The sequence below is a fragment of the Puma concolor genome, chromosome C2 (genome assembly GCF_028749965.1).
Source record: "Puma concolor isolate L17-30 chromosome C2, mPumCon1.1.hap2, whole genome shotgun sequence".
In the NCBI taxonomy this organism is placed as follows: domain Eukaryota; kingdom Metazoa; phylum Chordata; class Mammalia; order Carnivora; family Felidae; genus Puma; species Puma concolor.
Window position 1 is genome coordinate 158,186,028 of NC_141675.1, and position 19,548 is coordinate 158,205,575.

Below are 19,548 nucleotides of genomic sequence, written 5' to 3' on the forward strand. Positions count from 1 at the left end.
TTACCTACGGTCCATTGTCAGCACAGCCGGTCGTGGGTTGGATTCTTATGTAAGGGAGTCTTGGTTGATATCCCATAGTTAGTAGAGAAAATACACACAGGCTACTATCCAGTTTTTCTTTAGTGTTTAAAAAGAAGAGTGAGTTACAAAATGAAATGAAAGAAACACTCCAGAAGTGTGCATGGAATGAAAAGGATACTACTTTTTAAAGAACAAACTACACTGATCTAAATGTTTTGCAGTCAAGCGTGATCTTTAAAATAAACCCTACGTGATTTTGGAATTTGATTTTTCATGAAAGTGCCCCCTTTCTCTAAATTTATTCATCATATACGTCAGGCCGTAAGACCCAAAAGTATCCTTAATACAATTTGCTGGGATTCTGTGACTGGAAAAGGTGACAAGTTGGTGACTTTGACACTGCAGGTATTAATTCCATTTTCATGGTTTACTACGAGAGTCATTTTTCACATTATTCTGTAATATATTGTTAGACTAAAACCATTGTATTAAGACTGTTTAAAATGTAAGCATTATAATTCTGAAAATACAGATTTTAAGAAGAAACTTGGCTGTTTTGAACTTCATTCTTTTGGTGAGGAGCATGAAAGTTGAGTGTGTGAAGTTAAAGAATTTTCTGGTTTTCTCTCCCTACTCCTTCTTCCTGACTCGAAGCATAGATTATTTGCTTTGTGGGGAGCACAAGGGATTTTTTCATAATTCATTACCCTACAGGAACAAAGACATTTGAGTGTTAAGGGCTTAGGGTTGTGGGTTTTTTTGTTTTTTGTTTTTGCTTTTTGTTTTTGTAGCTCTGTCTGCCAATGAAGTTAATTGCCTTTGTGACGTTTGGTAGCATCGACGATTTCTTTAGTTTACTCCGTCTCCTTGTTTTTGGTCCCCCCATTCATAATGCAGAGCTTAAATAATTAAGCGTGGGGTCAGAGCGCCTCACCCACTCAGGACGTGAGCCTTCTGGGCAGCGGCGCAAGCGGGACCCAAGAAGGACAGAGCCCCAGTCCTGCTTGGTACCCGCGGGTGCGCGGCTCAGGGCGCGGGGGGCGGGGCCGGCAGTCTCACGCCCCGCCTCGGGGTGCGGTGGGGGCGGGGCCTGCGGACGGACTCTGTCGGGGCGGGGGCGGGGCCCACGGGCTGGGACTCTGCCTCGGGGAGGAGGCCTGGGCGGGGCTCAGCCTTGGGAGGGAGCGAAGGCGGGGCCTGCGGGATAGGACTCTGCCTAGGGGTAGGGGCGTGGTTCAAGGGCTCCGGCTCCGCCTGGTGGAGGAGAGGAGGCGGGCCTGCGGGCTGAGGCTCCGCCTCGGGAAGGAAGCGGGGGCGGGCCTTCGGGCCGGGCCTCCACCACGGGAAAGGGGCATGGGCGGGGCTCAGCCTCTGGAAGGAGCGGAGGCGGGGCCTGCGGGATAGGACTCCGCCTGGGGTGGGGACGTGGCTCGCGGGCTCCGCCTCGGGGAGGAGCGGGGGCGGGCCTGAGAGCTAGGTCTCCGCCTCGGGGAGGAGTGGGGGCGGGACCCGCGGGCCGGGACACTGCCTCAGGGAGAAGGGGGCGTGGCCTGTGGGCAGGGCTAAGTCTCGGGCTGCACCGTCCCTCCGGGTCGCCTGGGGGCGCCGTGGTGCGGCGCCGCGGCCACTCCCGGAAGCGCTCTCTTGGGGTTGGCGGTCCTGGAGGCAGAGGCTGCTCTACAGCACACGTGCGGCAGCCGCGATGAAGTTCGCTTACCGGGTAAGCGAGGGCGCGGGACCGGGGCCGCGGCGCTGGGTCCGGGGTGGGGGGCGGTGGGGCCGCACTGTCTCTCAGCCTGTAACCTGCGCGGCCGGCCCCAGGGCCATGGGCGGACGTCCCGGACCCGGACGGAGAGGCGGGCCCCGGCCCCCAAGCGGCAGGTGTGGGCGGGAGAGAACGGAGCCCTAGCGGGATGAGCATTGACAGGCCAGCCCTGGACTGAAGGCCTGATTCGCGGCTGCACGCGGGCAGAGGAGCCGCAGAGCCGAGCCCCGGAACGTCGCCTTCATCTTCCTTCGCTGTCAGGGTCACGTGGCTGCCCGATGGTGGGGGCACTGGAGGTTTACCACCCCGTCCACACCTTGTGGGTCCCAATTCTTGAGGGTAGTTCTGCCCCCGGCCTCCTGCCTGGTCGCGTGCCTCTCTCCCTGGTTCGTGCCAGGTCCTTAGCGCCTTGGCCTGGCTCTGGCCACAGCGCAGGCCTTCTTCAGCGCCACCCCGCACTTGCTGGCGCTTGCCCCTCAGTGCTCTCTTCCCCTGCCACCTAAACCAGGAGGGGATGGGTGGCGGCTCTCCTCCCGCCCATAGCCAGCTCCTCTCTGGCGGCTGTACTTCACCCGCTGTCTCCATTCCTTGGGGCCACCTTCCTGGTCGGGACAGCATCACCGAACCGCCTCCCTGCTCTCCCTGTGGTTCCCGCTGTGGTGAGCATGGTCTTAAAAAAAAAAAAAAAAAGGGGGGGGGGGTGGGATTTGAATCACAGCCGGCCTCTGCTTAAAATGTTCTCGGCTGGCCAGGCTTCTCCCTCTGAGCTCCCTGAGGTTATGAGGGCCGTCACTTCCAGATGCTGGCCCTGCTGGCTCCTTCTCTCTAGGTTCTGGTTCTGGCGGCCCCTCCAGGGGTCCTTCCCTGACCAGTCTCGGAACTACCTCTCTCTTCCAATCGCTACACACGCTCTGTAGTTCCTTCTTCAGTGCCCCGCCCCCTGAACATAGACTATGAGGGCATCAGGGCACAGACCCCAGCATCCAGCCGCGTGTCCAGGGAACACATGAGTTTGGCGATGAATGAATGAATCAGCTAATAAATTGGAGCCCAGCAGGTTACTTTGTTCAAGAAGCCTTGAGCCCCAGATGCCCTTGGAGTGCCCTTTTCTCCTCCTGAAACGTGGGTCCTGTTCTCTTCTGCACTTGGCAAACGCCTCTGTCCTTGTACGCGTCCCACATACTCCCAGTGCCCCTCTCCCACCTCAGCAGGAGCTTAGGGCCCCTGGGGGTTGGGCTCACTTTGCTTTCCTCCCTCTCGCTCAAGGCTGGGCTGCACAGGTGGCCAGCAAGTGTCCCAGGGGATGCGTGGAGGGACCCCAGGAATGACCAGGGACCTGGGGGGGAGCAGGGAGTCTGTGCTGTCTCCTTGACCAGAGAGAGGCCTCGTTTAGCCCTTTCCCAAAATTGAGACTTTTGTACTTTTGTTGTGTTAAGATGACTTTATTTTCTTTCCAGTTTTCGAATTTGCTGGGGACAGTCTATCGGTGTGGAAACTTAAGTTTTACATGCGATGGAAATTCAGTTATTAGTCCTGTGGGAAACAGAGTGACGGTGTTTGACCTTAAAAAGTAAGTGCGTTACCAGGATGTTAACGACAGTGACCGCTATGGCGTGTGGGCAAAAGCTGACCGCGCCTTCCTCTCACTAGTGCCCCCGTTAAGTGCCGCAGCCCGAAAGCCTGTTCCAGGGTGTACGGAGTGTCAGCGGGTCAGGAGTGTGCCTGGTCCCTCAGCTGAAGCTCAGTATCTAGGTTGTTGACCTCACCTCCAGGGCAGAGCTCCCGCTGCTGGGCTGCCTTGTCACCGGCTCGCTGCGGCTCAGTTCTGCCTGCTGGGTGTGCTGTCCTCCCGGACAAGCATGTGGCTCTGTCCTTCCTTCTCAAGGGGAAGGACTCCTGAGCGGTTGTCACTGCTTCCCACAGTCGTGTGGCCGGGGTGAGACCCTCCTGTCGCCTGGGTTTCTGTCCTGCTCTGCAGGCCTCAGCCTGTCTGTACGGTGGGACGATGGTCCACGTCTTTGCCGAGGGGGACTTCTGAAGCTCCTGAGAGCAGTGCTTGTGGGGGAACTCAGGGCCAAGTGCAGGCCTGACCGTCACGGCTGCCGTGGCGTTTAAATGACATCTGCTGGGGCTTGCTGGAGCGCTCGTTGGAGGAAAACTAGAAAGTAGGACAGTAGGGAACCAAGTTAGACTCTAAGCAGCGGTTACCCGTCTTTAACGTTATTTTTGCGTTTTTGCACACTCTCCCAGCTCTGTAAGAACAGTTCTGCCTACGTGTGCCGACCTTGTGGTTAATCCTTTCTGTTAACGTGTAGCTTGTTTCCAGTTTTCCGACTTTGTAACGTCTGTAAAATTCTCCCCAGATGTGGTTCTACAAACAAAATTGGCAAACCGAAGCCCAGTTTTAAGGTTTTTAATCTGCTTTACCAGATACTCTCCGAGGACCTGTTTTTCTTTCTGCTTTCCCAACCGGGAGCTCTGGCCCCAGAGCCAGGAAGGGACAGGAAGGGTGGGGAGGGGAAGGGTCTCAGGCCACCCCTGCCCCCCTCGTCTGACAACTGAGACCAAGGACACGGCTCTGGTTTTGTCTCCTAGCAACAAATCCAGCACTTTGCCCTTGGCCACTCGGTACAACGTTAAGTGTGTCGGGCTGTCCCCAGACGGCCGCCTGGCCATCATCGTCGATGAAGGTAAGTGCCCTTGGCCGGGAAACAGCGGCTCAGGTGGTTGGGGCACATGAGGCCGTCACCCTGTCCTGCTGGGGGTGTAGGCCTCCACGGTCCTGCCTGCGGCCCGGGCGGGCTTTGGGATGAGGGTTTGGGGGCGGGGGGGGGGGGACGCAGATGCGCCTGGGTGTCCCGTCTGGGGCGACCGCACATCCGCCACTTTCCCTTCCTGCAGGGGGGGACGCACTGCTGGTCAGCCTGGTCTGCAGGTCCGTGCTCCATCACTTCCACTTTAAGGGCTCCGTGCACAGCGTGTCCTTCTCCCCTGACGGCAGGTGAGGGCTTGGCGCGGCCTCCGTGACCTGCGCGGCGGGGCTCAGGGGGGCTCTCTCGACGGGAGGTGGCAGCGCGGGAGCCTGTGCTCAGGCCTCATCTTGATGCGCGTCTGGGCTCCCGCAGGGCTGCACGGCCACAGGCCCCGCTCCCCCTACTTGAGGGCTGGGGCTCCCACCCTGAGTGGGAGATTCCGAAGGTCCTTGTCCAGGACCGCCTCCAGACAGCAGAGCCACAGAGGGGCCCCTGTCTCTGATGGCACTGACCCCCAGCCTCGACGTGCACAGTGAGAATGTTGTGTGCAGACAGGGCCCTGGCTGGACCCAGCCTTGCTCTGGGTTCAAGGGCCACAGGAGAGAGGGCCGGTTCCCAGCATGCTCACACCCAGGCTGACCCTGATGTGCCCTGGAGGGGGCAGCCCTGGATTTCGGCCGTGAGCCCCCGTTCCACGTCCACACTCAGAAACTGCTTAGGACGGCCTCCAAGGCAGTGGCCACTCCCCAGCGCCCGTCGTGCAGAGCCCTGTTGTCCTTCCGGCTCCCGGGGCGTCTGTCCCAGGCTGGCGGGCGGCCAGAGGTGTGGCAGCATTCAGGGTGCCTGCAGGGTCGGTCTGTCTCTGACTGTCCACCTGTCCTTCTTTGGCCTCAGTCCCTGTAGGAGGAGAGGGGACCTGGGGGCCATGGAGAGGCAGGACCCTATGTTTTGCCTCTCGTAGGAAAACGCCTCGTAGCACGTGCACTGTCCTCAGAGGCTGAGCTGGTCTCGGGACTCCATGGGTCTTATGGATCAATGGCCCCTTTTCTGTGGCAGGAAGTTCGTTGTCACAAAAGGCAACATCGCTCAGATGTACCACGCCCCTGGGAGGAAGCGGGAATTCAACGCGTTCGTCCTGGACAAAACCTACTTTGGGCCGTACGATGAGACCACGTGCATCGACTGGACGGACGACTCCCGGTGAGGCCTGCGGGCGGGGCCTGAGGGGGACGCCTAGTAGCTGGCCTCTTGTTGGGGGGGGGGCGGGGGGGAGCCTGGTGACTCTTGTCGAAGACCAGAGTTTTGGTCTGGAGTGGCCTCCGTCCAGCCTCACGAGGTGCTGGAGGCAGGATGGGCTCCTGGTTCTGAGTGGGGCCTGCGCTGCCTGGGGCATCCGCCCCTGGACACCGGAGTGCGGGATGGCAGCCTTGCTGGGGATGCTGTATCCGGTGTGACACGGCCCAGTCGGTGCCACCAGATGGGCGGAGCAGCTGTGTCCACGGCAGAGTCGGGAGCTGCTCCCAACATGGGGGCCGGCCCCGTCCCCTCACGGCCGCACCCCTAACCGCCCTGAAAGGCACCTCAGCCGCTTGCTCGCTCCCAGCTGCCCTGTACTCTGTGCACGGGGACAGTGGAGGCTGGGGGTCAGTGCTGCTTTGCACACCGGCCACCGCCGGGTGAGAGGTGGGGCACAGTCGCGGGCGGTTCCCAATGCGTCTGCGGGAGATGGCCTCGTGCTCCTAGTGCGTGGCTCCTCTATGGACGGGCAGGGGCGGCGCCCTGTAGCCATGCCTTCCCGCCTCTTCCGCGAGGCGATGCCTATTCCCGCGTCTGCCTGTGTTCATGCCCTAAGCAGGGCCCCCCGCGCGGCACCCCGTGGGCACGGTGGTCCATTCTCAGGGCTCCCTTGGGCTGCCCTGTGGGGAGGGCTGTGACCCGTCCACCAAGACACGCAGATCAGCGCAGTGCAGGCCCGGCTGGTCTCCCTGGGTCTCTCCCCTGCACTTGTGTGGAGCTCCACCACAAACCCCGAGGACGAGCTGAGTCTCTTCTGTCCAGGTGCTTTGCGGTCGGGAGCAAAGACATGTCCACGTGGGTTTTCGGAGCCGAGCGCTGGGACAACCTCATCTACTATGCGCTGGGAGGACACAAGGACGCGATCGTGGCTTGCTTCTTTGAATCCGACAGCCTAGATGTACGTTTCACTCGCCCGATGCGTCCCAGATCTCAGCTACGCGCCAGCTGCCCCCCCCCCGCCCCCGTAGACACAGGTGCCCCCCGGGTTACCTGGGGGTGTTCAGGAGCCAGCGGCACCTGTTGGCTGCCCATTGGCCATCGTCTCTGCCAGTGCTCAGGGGCAGGCTGCAGACGGATGTAGCTACGTGGGATTTTGTCCACCACGTGGCTGGCACGGGCTAACCCGTGCCCACTCCCACACGCTTCCTTTTCCAGCTGTACACGATCAGCCAGGACGGGGCCCTGTGTGTGTGGCAGTGTGACACCTCCCCCGAAGGCCTGAGGCCGAAAGCCCCCACGGGCTGGAAGGCAGATCTGCTGCAGGGGGAAGAGGAGGAGGAGGAGGAGCGGGAGGAGGAGACCACAGTCCGGGGGAAAACCGCACCGGCCCCGGAGGAGCAGCAGGGAAAAGTGAAATACTCTCGGCTGGCCAAGTAGGTGTCCTCACAGAGGCTGGCGGGGGCCTCGCGCCCTCCAAGGCTGAGATGTGACAAGGAGGCACAGAGGGCCTGGGAACCAGCCGGGAGGCCGCCTGGTGTCCCAGGTGCAGGGTCAGGGAGGGGAGAGCCTCGGGAGAGGGAAGGAGAGAGGCCGCTGCAGCAGGGCCCGTGTCCTGCATGGAGCCAGGGCGCCTGGCCTGGGGCACAGGCATGAGATGGGCCTGGCGCCCCGTCTCTCCATCCACGGCTCTTCTGACCCCCCGTCCATATAGGTACTTTTTCAATAAGGAGGGAGATTTCAACAACCTGACTGCTGCGGCCTTTCACAAAAAGACCCACCTCTTGGTCACCGGCTTTGCTTCTGGAATCTTCCACCTTCACGAGCTCCCCGAGTTCAACCTCATCCACTCCCTGAGGTGAGGGCCGGGGGGAATGGCGGGTTGCACGCGTGCTCGCCGGCCCCACCGGACGACGGCGGGGAGTGAGTGCGGGGCCGTGCGAGGTGAGGCTGTGGGACGGCCAGGCGGGCGATGGGCAGAGTGGGCTCGTGGTGCCGCCTGCCCACCCTTTTCAGATGCCCCGCCTTCCTGCCCAGCGTCTCCGATCAGAGGGTCGCTTCCATCGCTGTCAACGGCTCCGGAGACTGGATCGCCTTTGGCTGCGCAGGTTCGTCTTTGTGCGGGGTCCGGCCAGAACAAGAACGGAGCTCTTGTCCCAGGACGACCGCCTGTGGCCCCCTCGCCTCCGGGGCCCGGTGCCAGCGAGCACGGCCGGTCGGCCAGCGGCCCTCGTCAGGAGCAGCGGTGCAAGTCCACGAGCGACACCTCGCTTGCTGAGCCCCTGTCTCCGTCAGCCGGGCCCATGGCCGTGGGCCTCGGGTGGGCTCCGTTAGGTGACGGGGCCGCCGCGAGGCAGTGACACGGGGTGGCAGCGTCCCTGCCGGGTTCCCTCACTCAGGTGGATGGTGACAGAGGCACTGGCCTCGGTGGGTTGGGCGGTCCAGTGCCGGCACAAGGCAGGACCCGATGGGGCGCGGGGCACAGTATGGTGGGCAGGTCCCCAGCCCCTCCCCACGTGTGCTCCGTAGGCCTGGGCCAGCTGCTGGTGTGGGAGTGGCAGAGTGAGTCCTACGTGCTCAAGCAGCAGGGCCATTTCAACAGCATGGTGTCTCTGGCCTACTCCCCCGACGGGCAGTACATCGTGACCGGTGGGGATGATGGCAAGGTGGGGCTGGTCAGGTGGCCAGGGCCGTGGCCTGGGGTGGGAAGGATGTGGGGCCTTGTCTGCTGGCTGGGGCACCGGGGGCTGGCCCAGCCGGGGAGACCCAGGCTCCAGCTCCGGGGTTCAGCCCGGAACTCACGGGCTTGCCCGCTCCATCTGGGCTCGCGGGGAGGGGTTCACAAATGACCTGGGGCCGTTTGGCTGTTTCTCTGTCTCTGCCTCGGATTCCCGCACACGTGCGCCCGCTTGTCCGTGGTGGCAGCCGTGGCATGTGGGTGCGGGTACGCCCCAGGGTGACACAGGCCCCACAGACCTCTACCCTCCCTCGCGTGGAGGCGGCAGAGAGGCAAGGGGCAGATGGCGTCTCTAGGCTCGGTGGGCACACGGTGGAGTGTGCACATGTGTGCGTGTGCGTGGTCCTGAGCTGGTGCCGGCCTCCCTCTCCGCGCTGCAGGTCAAGGTGTGGAACACCCTCAGTGGCTTCTGCTTCGTCACTTTTACGGAGCACTCGAGTGGGGTCACCGGCGTGACCTTCACTGCCACTGGCTATGTCATCGTGACCTCTTCCATGGATGGGACCGTGCGTGCCTTTGACCTCCACAGGTGACCTTTCTAACAGTCTTTCTCTGGGGCGGGCCGTGATCGCGAGGCAAGGGTCGCGGGCGTACAGACGAGGGTTCGGGGAGGGCCCAGGAACCTGAGCGGGGGCGTCCGGGACTCTGAGCGTTGCCAGCTGGACTCGTGTCTCGGGGCAGGTACCGGAACTTCCGCACCTTCACGTCTCCACGGCCCACCCAGTTCTCCTGCGTGGCCGTGGACTGCAGCGGGGAGGTCGTTTCGGCCGGGGCGCAGGACTCCTTCGAGGTCTTCATCTGGTCCATGCAGACGGGCAGGCTCCTGGACGTAAGAGCCGCACGGCTGGGGGCCAGGGTCGGGGGCGCAGCCACACGCAGGAGGGGCGCCTCTGCAGACCCGCGGGGAGCAAGCAGCTCCGGCTTCCGGCCGGGGCTCCTCCCGTCCTGCGGGGATACAGCCAGCCCGTCCTGCGTCCTCGGGGCAGCGGGACCTCGTGCGCAGCACCCTCGGGGCGGGTGGCCTCTTCATACCTCCTTTTCGGTCGCCACAGGTTCTGTCCGGCCACGAGGGCCCCATCAGCAGTCTGTGCTTTAGCCCGGTGAAGTCCGTCCTGGCCAGCGCCTCCTGGGACAGAACGGTGCGCCTGTGGGACATGGCAGACAGCTGGAGGACCACGGAGACGCTGGGCCTGACCTCGGATGGTGGGTGCATGGGCCAGGGGAGGGGGGCTGGCGGGCGGGAGTTCTGACACAGGGAGGAAGGCTGCGTTAGACGGGGCACTGCCCGTCCATCTTGGTTGTGGATTGAGGGACATCAGGCGTAGTGTCCCTCGGTGTCAGGCTCCTCTGTAGGACAGTCGGGGGCCTCGCGCGCTCGCTTGCTCAGCTGCCGGCCCCGAGAAGCAGCCAGCGCTGTCGGGCGGAGCCTCAGGGAGGACTCCGGGGTGACGGTAGGCTGGGAGGCCCCGCCACCCGGGCTCCGGCCGTCTGCGCGTGCGGGCGAAGCTTTCCTGCCCCGCACACGTGACGTTTGCGTCGTGGGCCCCTGGGACTCGCAGCCTGTGCGGTGTCTCTGCTTCCCGCCACCCCGCTCGTCTCTGGTTCGTGCTCTTCGCGGCCGGCCGGTGGCCTGTGTCTGCAGGGCCTCCAGGTCCTCTGTGTCCAGTCTGTCCCGCGGTTCTGTCAATCACCTGTGTCCTGCTCTCCGTGTGCCGCACCCCCGCCAGGCCTGGCCCCTCACCACCACCCCCCCCCGACCCCCCCCCCCCCCCCCCCCCGGCCCCTCCCAGCAGGCTGGCCTCCTGCCTGTCTCATGACCCCACCATGACCCCACCCGGACCCTCTCGCCCCCTGAGGCAGTTGGAGCCCTGCCCTTCGCTAGCATGGCCTCGGGGCCTCCCTCGCAGGGTGGGGCTTGTCTGGGGGAGCTTCGTGTGCCTCCACTGGTGCCTGCCTGGCTCTCCTGCGTTGACACCGGCTGAGGACGGAGGGTGTGGCCTCCTGCCAGCGCTGGGCTCCTTCTCTGGCCCTGATCATGCGTCTCTTTTCAGCCCTGGCTGTGACCTTCCGTCCCGACGGGGCAGAGTTGGCCGTCGCCACACTGAACTCACAGATCACCTTCTGGGACCCCGAGAACGCCGTGCAGACGGGCTCCATCGAGGGCAGGCACGACCTCAAGACGGGCAGGAAGGAGCTGGACAAGATCACCGCCAAGCACTCGGCCAAGGGGAAGTGAGTGCCTCAGTGAGCGGGCGCAGAGCCCGGGTTGGGTTTGCGGTTGGCGGGTGTCCGTGTTTTTTCCCCTCCTTGGCCTTGTGGACCGTCGGGGACTGGTGTTTGCACATCTGCCTCTGCTCCTTTTGGGTGTGGCTCTTGGGGTGGGGTCACCAGGTAACCCAGGTTCACTTTTTCGAGGAACTGCTGGAGTGTTTTGCGAAGTGACGGCACCATCTGATATCCCCGCCGGCAGCGGGAAGGGTCCCGGTTTCCCCACGTCCCCGTCCCCGTCCCCGTCCCTGCCCATTACTGCCGGTTTTTCTAAATCACAGCCGCGTGGGACGGGGCGTGAGGTGATGTCTCGACGTGGCGCTGACTTATCTTTTTCTTAAGGACCGATGCTGTCAAACATGTTTTCGCAGGCCGAGCGGCCGTCTGGACGTCATGTCTGGAGAAGCGTCTGTCCAGGGCATTTGCTTGTTTTAATTGTGTGTTTCTCGAGTTGTGTATGTATTCGAGACAGGAGCTCCCCGACAGACCTGTCCCTTGGAAATCTCTTTTCTGCTCTGTGGGTTCTCTTCGCTTTCTCTGGTGTGTTTTCAAGCGTGAACGTGTTTATTTTCTCTTCTGTCGGTCGTGTCCTTTGGTGTGTGGGACAGTCGTCTCCCGTGGCCAGGCCCGTAGGCACCTGGTTTCCGGGGATGCAGGGCCGAGGAGGCCCCCCTGCCCGTGGTTGCCTTGCGGGTGACAGGCACAGTGGCCTCCTTTTCCTTCTGACTTCAGCAAGGAAACATCGTGACTGGAGCCATGCGGTCCTTTCGTGAAAGGGCCATGTCCGTTGGGAGGTCCCTTCTTGGGGGGCCTGCTGCCTCGGAGCCTTGTGAGCCCCAAGCCAGAGGCCCGCAGACGATGCCTGCTGGGCTTTGAGGGAGCGCCACACGCTAGGGGTCCCTGGGGGTGAGCGTGTGTGTGTCCCCTCTGCTCAGGGCCTTCACTGCTCTGTGCTACTCTGCGGACGGCCAGAGCGTCCTCGCAGGAGGGATGTCCAAGTTCGTGTGCATCTATCACGTCAAGGAGCAGATCCTCAGGAAGAAGTTCGAGATCTCCCGCAACCTCTCCCTGGACGCCATGGAGGTGAGCAGGTGCCCGGGCCTGGGCTGCCCTCCCCACGTCCTGGCGCCACAGGGACCGGGAGGAGGCTCTAGGCGTGTGTGCGTCTGCCTGGGTCCTCGCCCCCTCCCGAGGGATTCTGGGTGCAGGTGTCCCCGTTTCCCTGAGGACGGCAGGCTGATGGGGCAGACGCCCCACGTGTGCCAGCCTCTTGGAGGCTGACGGGAGCCCTCGGTGCAGCGCGTTAGGGAATCTGACCGCCGTGGTGGTGGCAGCGGGGCCCCTGCACGTCCGCAGCAGCTCTGAGGGTGGGTTCTGCTGCGCAGCGGGTAGGGACGCGTGTCCCACGTGCATCCCACACGGGGCCGGGTCTCCGTCAGTATTTGTGGCACGTGAGGAAGGCAGGGGACAGGGGACAAGTGAGACATCTGGAGCTTTGCCCTTCTAGGAATTTCTGAACCGGAGGAAGATGACAGAGTTTGGCAACCTGGCGCTAATCGATCAGGACGCCGGGGCAGAGGACGGAGTCGCGATCCCACTGCCGGGTGTGAAGAAAGGTGAGCGGAGGGCCCCGCGTGTCTCCAGAGGCCCCGGCCACAGCAGGCTGCGCTGCCCACTTCCTTTACCCGCGTGACAGCAGCCTGGCTCAGCGGCTGGCACCCGGCCCTGTGCCTGGTGCTCACCCACACATGGGCCACAGGGAGTGCTCCGGGGTCAGGGAGCTGGCGGTCCAGGAGGCCCACAGGGTGCGTGCCCCTCACGGGGACGGGGCAGGAGAGCCGGGGGCCTGGTAGACCGTCAGGAGGGGATACCGCCAGCTAGAGAGCCCATGTGCCAGCCCTGGGCAAGCAGCTGCTGTGCAGCTCCCCGCCCCCCCTTCCCCGTGCTGGCCTGGGTCGGCTCATTCCAGCCCTGGCTCGTGCCCCACCACGTGCCTGCGGGCCCGCCCCGCATGCTGGGGAGTGGGGGCTCCTCAGCGACTGGCTGGGTGACGGACCCAGGACCGCACGATCACCGTGGGCCCTGGAGCAGCCCTGCCTGCACCGAGCCCCTTCTCAGGAACCTCTTGGGTCTGTGAGCCCTCAGTGATGGGCAAGGGTGCTTCTCAGCCTGTCTGGAGACCTTTTTTTTTTCTTTTTAAATTTCTTAATGTTTATTCCTGAGACAGAGAGAGAGCATGAGTGTGGGAGGGGCAGAGAGAGAGGGAGACACAGGATCCGAAGCAGGCTCCAGGCTCCGAGCCGTCAGCACAGAGCCCGACGCGGGGCTCAAACCCACAAACCGTGAGATCATGACCTGAGCCGAAGTCGGTCGCTCAACCGACTGAGCCACCCAGGCGCCCCGTGTCTGGAGACCTTTGATTGTCACAACTCGAGCAGAACAGGCACTATTGGTGGTGAGTGTGGGGGACTGAGGGGTCCGCTGGACCCATGAGAACCCAGCCCCATGTGTTGGTCCCCCTGAGGTCAAGAGCCCCCAGAGAGAATTTGTGGGGAGATACACACGAAGTGTTGCTGAGCTGGCTTCCAGGTGGCTGGGGGCCAGGCAGAGAGGAGCCTTTTCTCAGGTGATGTATGTGTCGTTGAGCTTGGAACATAGCACCCCTCACACTGCAGATTTGAAAACAAATTTCAGGAGCGCCTTGGGGGTGCTCAGTTGGCTGAGCCTCCTACTCTTGAATTCGGCTCCGGTCACGATCTCGTGGTTCATGGGTTCGAGCCCTGCGTCAGGCTCTGTGCTGACAGTGTGGAGCCTGCCTAGGAGGCTCTCTCTCCCTCTCTCCCTGCCCCTCCCCCACTCCTGCTCGCTTTCTCTCTTTCTCTTTGTCATAAGAAATAAACTTCAAAAAGTTAAACTAAAACAGGTTTCCAGAGGAGATGAGGACGAGCCCCTACAGATGCATGGGGTGGTGACCAGGGAGGACGAGGCCCCCCCCCCCCCCCACACAGAGCTGCCCTGTGAGGTCGTGCGTCTCGTGCACTGCACAGAGTGCTTGGCAGAGTGGCCGGTGGGGACTGGAGCCACCCTGCCCTCGGTCTTTGGGTTGTGCCAAGGCCTTTTCGCGGAATAGGGCAGGTGTCTGTCGGCCAGGCTGAACGCCCACAGGAGCGTGTGCTCCAGGGGCTCGTCCGCAGAGGCCAGCGGCGCCCGTGAAACAGCATCTGGGGCCCTGGCACGAGACTCCCCGCGGGGCCCCGGGGCCAGAGCTGCCGCTCCCGCTGGGCCTGGAGCAGCAGGGCAGCCCTCCTTTCGCGGAGGGGGAGGGCTGCCCTGTAACCGCGAGGCCCCTGTGTTCCAGGTGACATGAGCTCTCGACACTTGAAGCCTGAAATCCGGGTGACTTCGCTTCGCTTCTCTCCCACCGGTGAGCCCCGGCCAGTGGGTCGTGGGTGCCGGGAAGCGTGGGGGTTGGTCCCGATGGGCTTCCGGGCCCACGGTGCACGTGGTGGGCCTGGCACCTCTGTTCCAGTGACGAGGTTGGTCACAGCTTCTGGCTGGCTCTGGGCCTTGCTGTCCTCCATGCGTGACGTGTGGTCTTTGTTCGCTCCCGACACGCTGGGCTTTGAGGCGGAGGCAGGCGGCTGCGCCGAGCGTCCTCACGTGTGCCAGTCTGCGGCGCGGCAGGGGAGGGTCTGTGCCCGCAGGGCCTGGGACCGTTAGGTAAATGCGGTCCCACAGGGCGGACAGGAGTGGGGGGTGCAGTGGGCTCGTCCAGGGGGTGACGGCCGACACTCCCCAGCATCAACGGGGAGGCGGAGGCAGCAGGGCACAGAACGGCACGTGGCCGAGTACGGCCGTGCAAGTCGGGGCGCAGACCGTGGCCCAGTCTCGCCGGCTCCACAGTGGGGACGCCACGTTGCCGCAGAGCCGGAAGCCCACAGGCTCACGGAGGACTTGACCGGGCCTGGTGCTCACGGGACGTGAGCGGACGCACACGGGCTCTGCCCTGAAGCGGCTGGTGGCTGGGGTGGGAGCAGGGGGCGGGCGTCCCCGTGCCCCTTTCTTGCTGATACTCTTGGGACCGCGGGGACTTATTCGGTGCCTTTTAAGTAAAAGCGGGGAAGGTGAAAGTGGGTGTTCAGGAAACCCCCCGACTGCCTAATTCCCAGGGCGCTGCTGGGCGGCCACCACCACCGAGGGGCTCCTCGTCTACTCCCTGGACGCCCAGATGCTGTTTGACCCATTTGAGCTGGACACCGACGTCACCCCCGCACGCATCCGGGCGGCCGTGCGCCAGCGGGACTTGACCAGGGCCATCCTCATGGCCTTCCGGCTCAACGAGCGGACGCTGCTACAGGAGGTCCTGGAGTCGGTGCCCTGGGACGAGGGTGAGCGCCGGACGGGCCCGGCAGCCTCTCGGCCCCTGCACGCGCGGGGTGGGGTCTAGGCCGCGCTCGCCTTCTCTCCCGCGGGACAGTTCTTTGCAGAGTGAGTACAGTTTCCGCCCCCTGCAGTCGAGGTCGTCAGCTCCTCGCTTCCTGAGCTGTACGTGGAGAAAGTGCTGGAGTTCTTGGCTTCCTCCTTCGAAGTGTCTCGCCACCTGGAATTCTACCTCATATGGACCCAGAAATTGCTCCTGGTGCACGGGCAGAAGCTGAAGTCTAGGTGAGGGGTGCGTCAGCTGTGACGCCCGGTCTCCCGTCGCTCAGCTGCGCTTTGCTGCAGGTCAAAGGGGGAGCTTTGTGCGCACGCGCGCGCGCACACACGCGCACACACACACACACACACACACACACACACGAGAGGGCACAGCTAGCGCCTCGGCGAGTGCTGTGCGCTGAGACAAGTCTCCTTTCCAGAGCAGGGAAGGTGCTGCCAGCCGTTCAGTTCCTTCAGAAGAGCATCCAGCGGCACTTGGACAGTGTCTCCAAACTGTACGTGTGGCTGGTGGGGTCAGTGGGTGGGGCGGGGTGGCCCGTCACCAGCTGGTTCCACGCTGGGGGCTGCCCTGAGTCGTCTGTTTTGGGGACAAAACACTGGGAGGTGTTCCCTCCCTCCCTGGTGAACTGAGCGCACGGGCCACCCGCGGCGGGACTCGGGGCTGGCGGGCTGCGGGTGTGGCCGGGAGTTTCGAGCGATCCCCCAACGAAACGAGTTCTCTGTCCTGTCGCCGGACGGTTCGTTCGTGGTTCGTGCCCCTTCTGCCCCCTGCCCTGAGGCTCAGCAGAGTCACAGCGGCCGTGATCACCGCCGCTTGGCCTTTCCTGGGCCCGTCGACTGGGCACGTAGGGGGCCTGCGGTCTTTGGGTCAGTGTTGAGGTGTCCCAGCCCTGTTTCCAGAGCGTGTTCTCTGCCCTTGCTGGTGACTGCCCGGTGTCTATAGAGGCAGGGCCTGTGTCAGTCCTCGACTGCCTCCTCAGTCTTCAGCCCACAACAAGCCCTTCCTTCTAGTGTCCTGGCCGCCCGCTGGAACACGCCAGGGGACGAAAGGGGTCTGTGGTAAAGTCTGCCGCATGCTCAGAAGAGCCTTCTCTCTGTTGAGGCTTCCGTGACTCGACAGAGCTCAGTCCCAGAGACCAAGTGCCTCTCGTTAGACGGATTCTTCCGTCACGTTCACGTAGATGCGTGATAAATGCTTCATTCCTTGGACGTCCATGCTGCTGACGTGTAGGGTGCTGTTGGCTTTTGTGTATTGATTGGGGAAGCAACACTTTGGTTACGTTGCCAAACCTAGATTTGGGGCGGGGAGGGTCAGTTTGTTTTTAAAGTTCATTTATTTTGAGAGAGCGAGCGAGCACATGCACACGTCAGCAGAGGGAGGAGGAGAGAGCGTCCCGAGCAGGCTCTGGACGCAGGGCTCGATCCCACGACCTATGACCTGAGCTGAGATCAAGAGCCGTGACTGAGCCACCAGGGCATTCCACCTCGATAGTCCCTTACCTTTAACTCGTTCTCACTGGGTGGCTTCCTACATGGAGACAAGGGTGTGATTTTTTCCCTTTATTTTGTTAACGTGGGGACTGACCTGATTGGGAGCGTCCCTCTCTGCTCTCTAAAAGGCCTTCAAGCTCTGCACCCACCCCTTCCTCCGTGTCTGGTGGGGCTGGGGAAGCTATCGGGATGGGGTCCGGGCAAGGGCAGGGGCGGTGAGGGCGGACCAGAAGAGGTGGGTCTTACGGCCGGGTCCTTGAAGGCTGCCACTCCTGCAGGGCTGGGTGGCTCAGAAACCGAGTTAGGAGGGGCAGGTAGGGGGCTCCTGTAGTCCCTGGCTGGTTTCTCTTAGGGTCACAGGGAAGGCGGGTGCCGGGTGAGCCAGAGTCTGGATAGAAGAGAAAATCTGCTGCTCTTACTGACGTGACTCCTGTGCGCTTTTCACAGCTGTGACTGGAACCGCTATAACATCCAGTACGCTCTGGCAGTTTCCAAGCAGCGGGGCATAAAGCGCCCCTCAGAGCCGCTGGGAAGCGAGGAGGAAGCGGATGCGTCTGACGACGATGACACTCTGCACCCGCTCGGGGAAGGACAGGAAGACGGGGACAGACAGCTGGTGTAGAGCCGGCCGCGTTCGCCACCCCACATTCCACGTGTTTTGGTTAAGACTCCCGGAGAGATGGAACCACGCGGCCTGGGCCCAGAAGCAAGTGGGAGGGCCGTCTGAGGGCTGCGTAGGTCCCCACGCTGGGACTCCTGTTCCCACGAGAACCAGACGTGACAGCAGCGGCAGCGAGAGCGCAGGCTTGTCACACAGGCCCGGGGCCCGCGGTGTAACAGCGAACGTTGCTCATCTCCTGTTGAAAACGCCTTTTACAGAAGCAAAAGCGTTCATTTTTATAGGCTCAAATTTTGTAGGACTATTATTTATATTTTTAATACATTCTTGACGACAGATTTAGAGATAAAAAAGATGAGGTTTTGTACATAAAAGTGGATTAAATCTGAACTCTGAATTGAGGATGTTTATAACATATCCTGGGTCGTGCAGGAGGATAGGGTCCCCTGTCTGTTGGCCTCCTTGTGCAGGGGGCGTGGAGGAGCAGGGCAGCGGGATCACCCTCGCGGCCCCCAGGCTGGGCTGCCTGCCTTGGGGGTCTGTGCACTCTGACCTTGGAGGGGCGCTAGCAGCCCCAGAGCTGAGACTGGACAGCTCCCTTGGGGAGCTCACGCAGGCGCAGGGGGTGACACGAGCTGCTCTTCCGTGGAAGGCCCCTGAAAGCCTCACTGAGCAGGGCACAGAACCAGCTTCTCCCCAGCTGGGGGCCTATCCCAGGGGCTCAGTAGCGAGGGCCACCAGGGTCAGGAAACCAGGGTCAGGGCCGACCTGGGTGCAGCCCTTCCCTGAGGCTGCCTGGAGGCCTACAGGGTCAGGTGCGGGTGGGGCAAGCGCCTGGGGGCCCTGTAACCCTTGGGGGCCCATGTGCAGGTGTCACCGGGTGTTTGTGTCCCCAATTCTCCCCACGCTCGCGGAGGCTGGAAAACCAGCCAGTCTTTCCAACTCACCTCTGCTTTCTTGCTAAGTTTCACATGTGCACGTTGAAGTTACGAACATTGATAGCGGGAACTGGTTTAGAGTGCAGTTGGGAGGCCAGCAGTGGCGGCTCTCAGCCCCATGGCTACCGGTCCACTGCAGACCCCAACCAGGAGAGACTTTCCTCCTGCCCCGGCAATGGCCCAGCCAATGGGAATCCACTACACTTCCAACTCCCAGTTTACTCCAATGGACTGTTTACAACGCCCCCCCCCCCCAGCCCCAACTTTATAAATGAGCCTTCACTGGACCGCCCCGTGGTTTGACTGTAGTTTCAGCTTGGTGGTAGGGCTCCTGTCTCCAACAAACCCATTTTTGCCTGTAAAATAACCGGCGGCGTTATGTTTGACAAAGTGTAGCCGAGCAGACCCTGGAGAGGACAGAGGAGTGGGAGGTGGGGGCCCTGCAGGGCCTGGAGATGTGGCCGGCCTCCTACACGCTCAGCAGGGAGGCGGCTCTCAGCTCCCAGCCCTACTGAATCAGAATCTGCATCGTAGCCCTCCCTTCCCCAAAATGGAGACGTAGTGCATGTTAGCATCATCCCCGTGACCCCGTCGCTCTTATCAGCTCCTGTTCTGGAGGTGACACTGAGGGGACAAATGAACGCACCCACCCGCCAGTCCCCCAGGAGCCATGTAGAAGCCAGAATCCCCGTGGGAGAGTTCCCAGCTGCAGGGAAAGGATTGAGAATGGCTCCCTTGGGACCAGAAGAAATTGGGTCCATCTGTAGAAATGCAGGGGTCACGGCTGAAGGTTCAGGAATAAAGACAATGATTGTTCCAAGCTCATCTTTGGTCCTTTTAGAATATCCTGAATTTATTATTGTAGTTTCCCAGGAAGATCTCTCTGCAGAGATTTACCCTAAGTCTTAAAAAATGGAAAAATTTAAACATCAATGACAGTGGCAGCTTTGGGTTGAAATGCACAATATGTCTGCAGTGCTCCAGTGGCTTCCAAAAGTGACCACTTAAATTATCTTGGGGGCACCTGGGTGGCTCAGTGGATTAAGTCCAACTTCACCTCAGGTCATGATCTCTCTGTTCGTGGGTTCGAGCCCCGCGTCAGGCTCTGTGCTGGCTACTCTAAGCCTGGAGTCTGCTTCAGATTCTGTCTCCGTCTCTCTTGCTCTCTCTGCCCCTCCCCCACTCACACGTTGTCTCTCAAAAATGAATAAACGTTTTATACATATGTATATAATATATATATTACATATAAACTCTTGGACACCTGTTAGTTTGCAAAATAA

General features: G+C 61.7%; 1 protein-coding gene across 1 annotated transcript; it reads left to right on the plus strand.

Moving 5' to 3' along the window:
• Positions 1-1,612: 1,612 nt before the first annotated feature.
• PWP2 (PWP2 small subunit processome component) lies at positions 1,613-17,728 on the plus strand. Its single transcript, XM_086676101.1, has 21 exons — positions 1,613-1,741; positions 3,244-3,356; positions 4,382-4,476; positions 4,688-4,787; positions 5,596-5,739; positions 6,598-6,733; positions 6,991-7,208; positions 7,487-7,630; positions 7,810-7,880; positions 8,302-8,438; positions 8,890-9,038; positions 9,191-9,338; positions 9,562-9,712; positions 10,561-10,741; positions 11,713-11,860; positions 12,285-12,393; positions 14,136-14,201; positions 14,947-15,165; positions 15,292-15,442; positions 15,637-15,711; positions 17,156-17,728. The coding sequence occupies exons 1-21, from the start codon at positions 1,724-1,726 to the stop codon at positions 17,328-17,330; spliced, it is 2,748 nt and encodes a 915-aa protein (XP_086532227.1). The 5' UTR covers positions 1,613-1,723; the 3' UTR covers positions 17,331-17,728.
• The last annotated feature ends 1,820 nt before the right edge of the window (positions 17,729-19,548 follow it).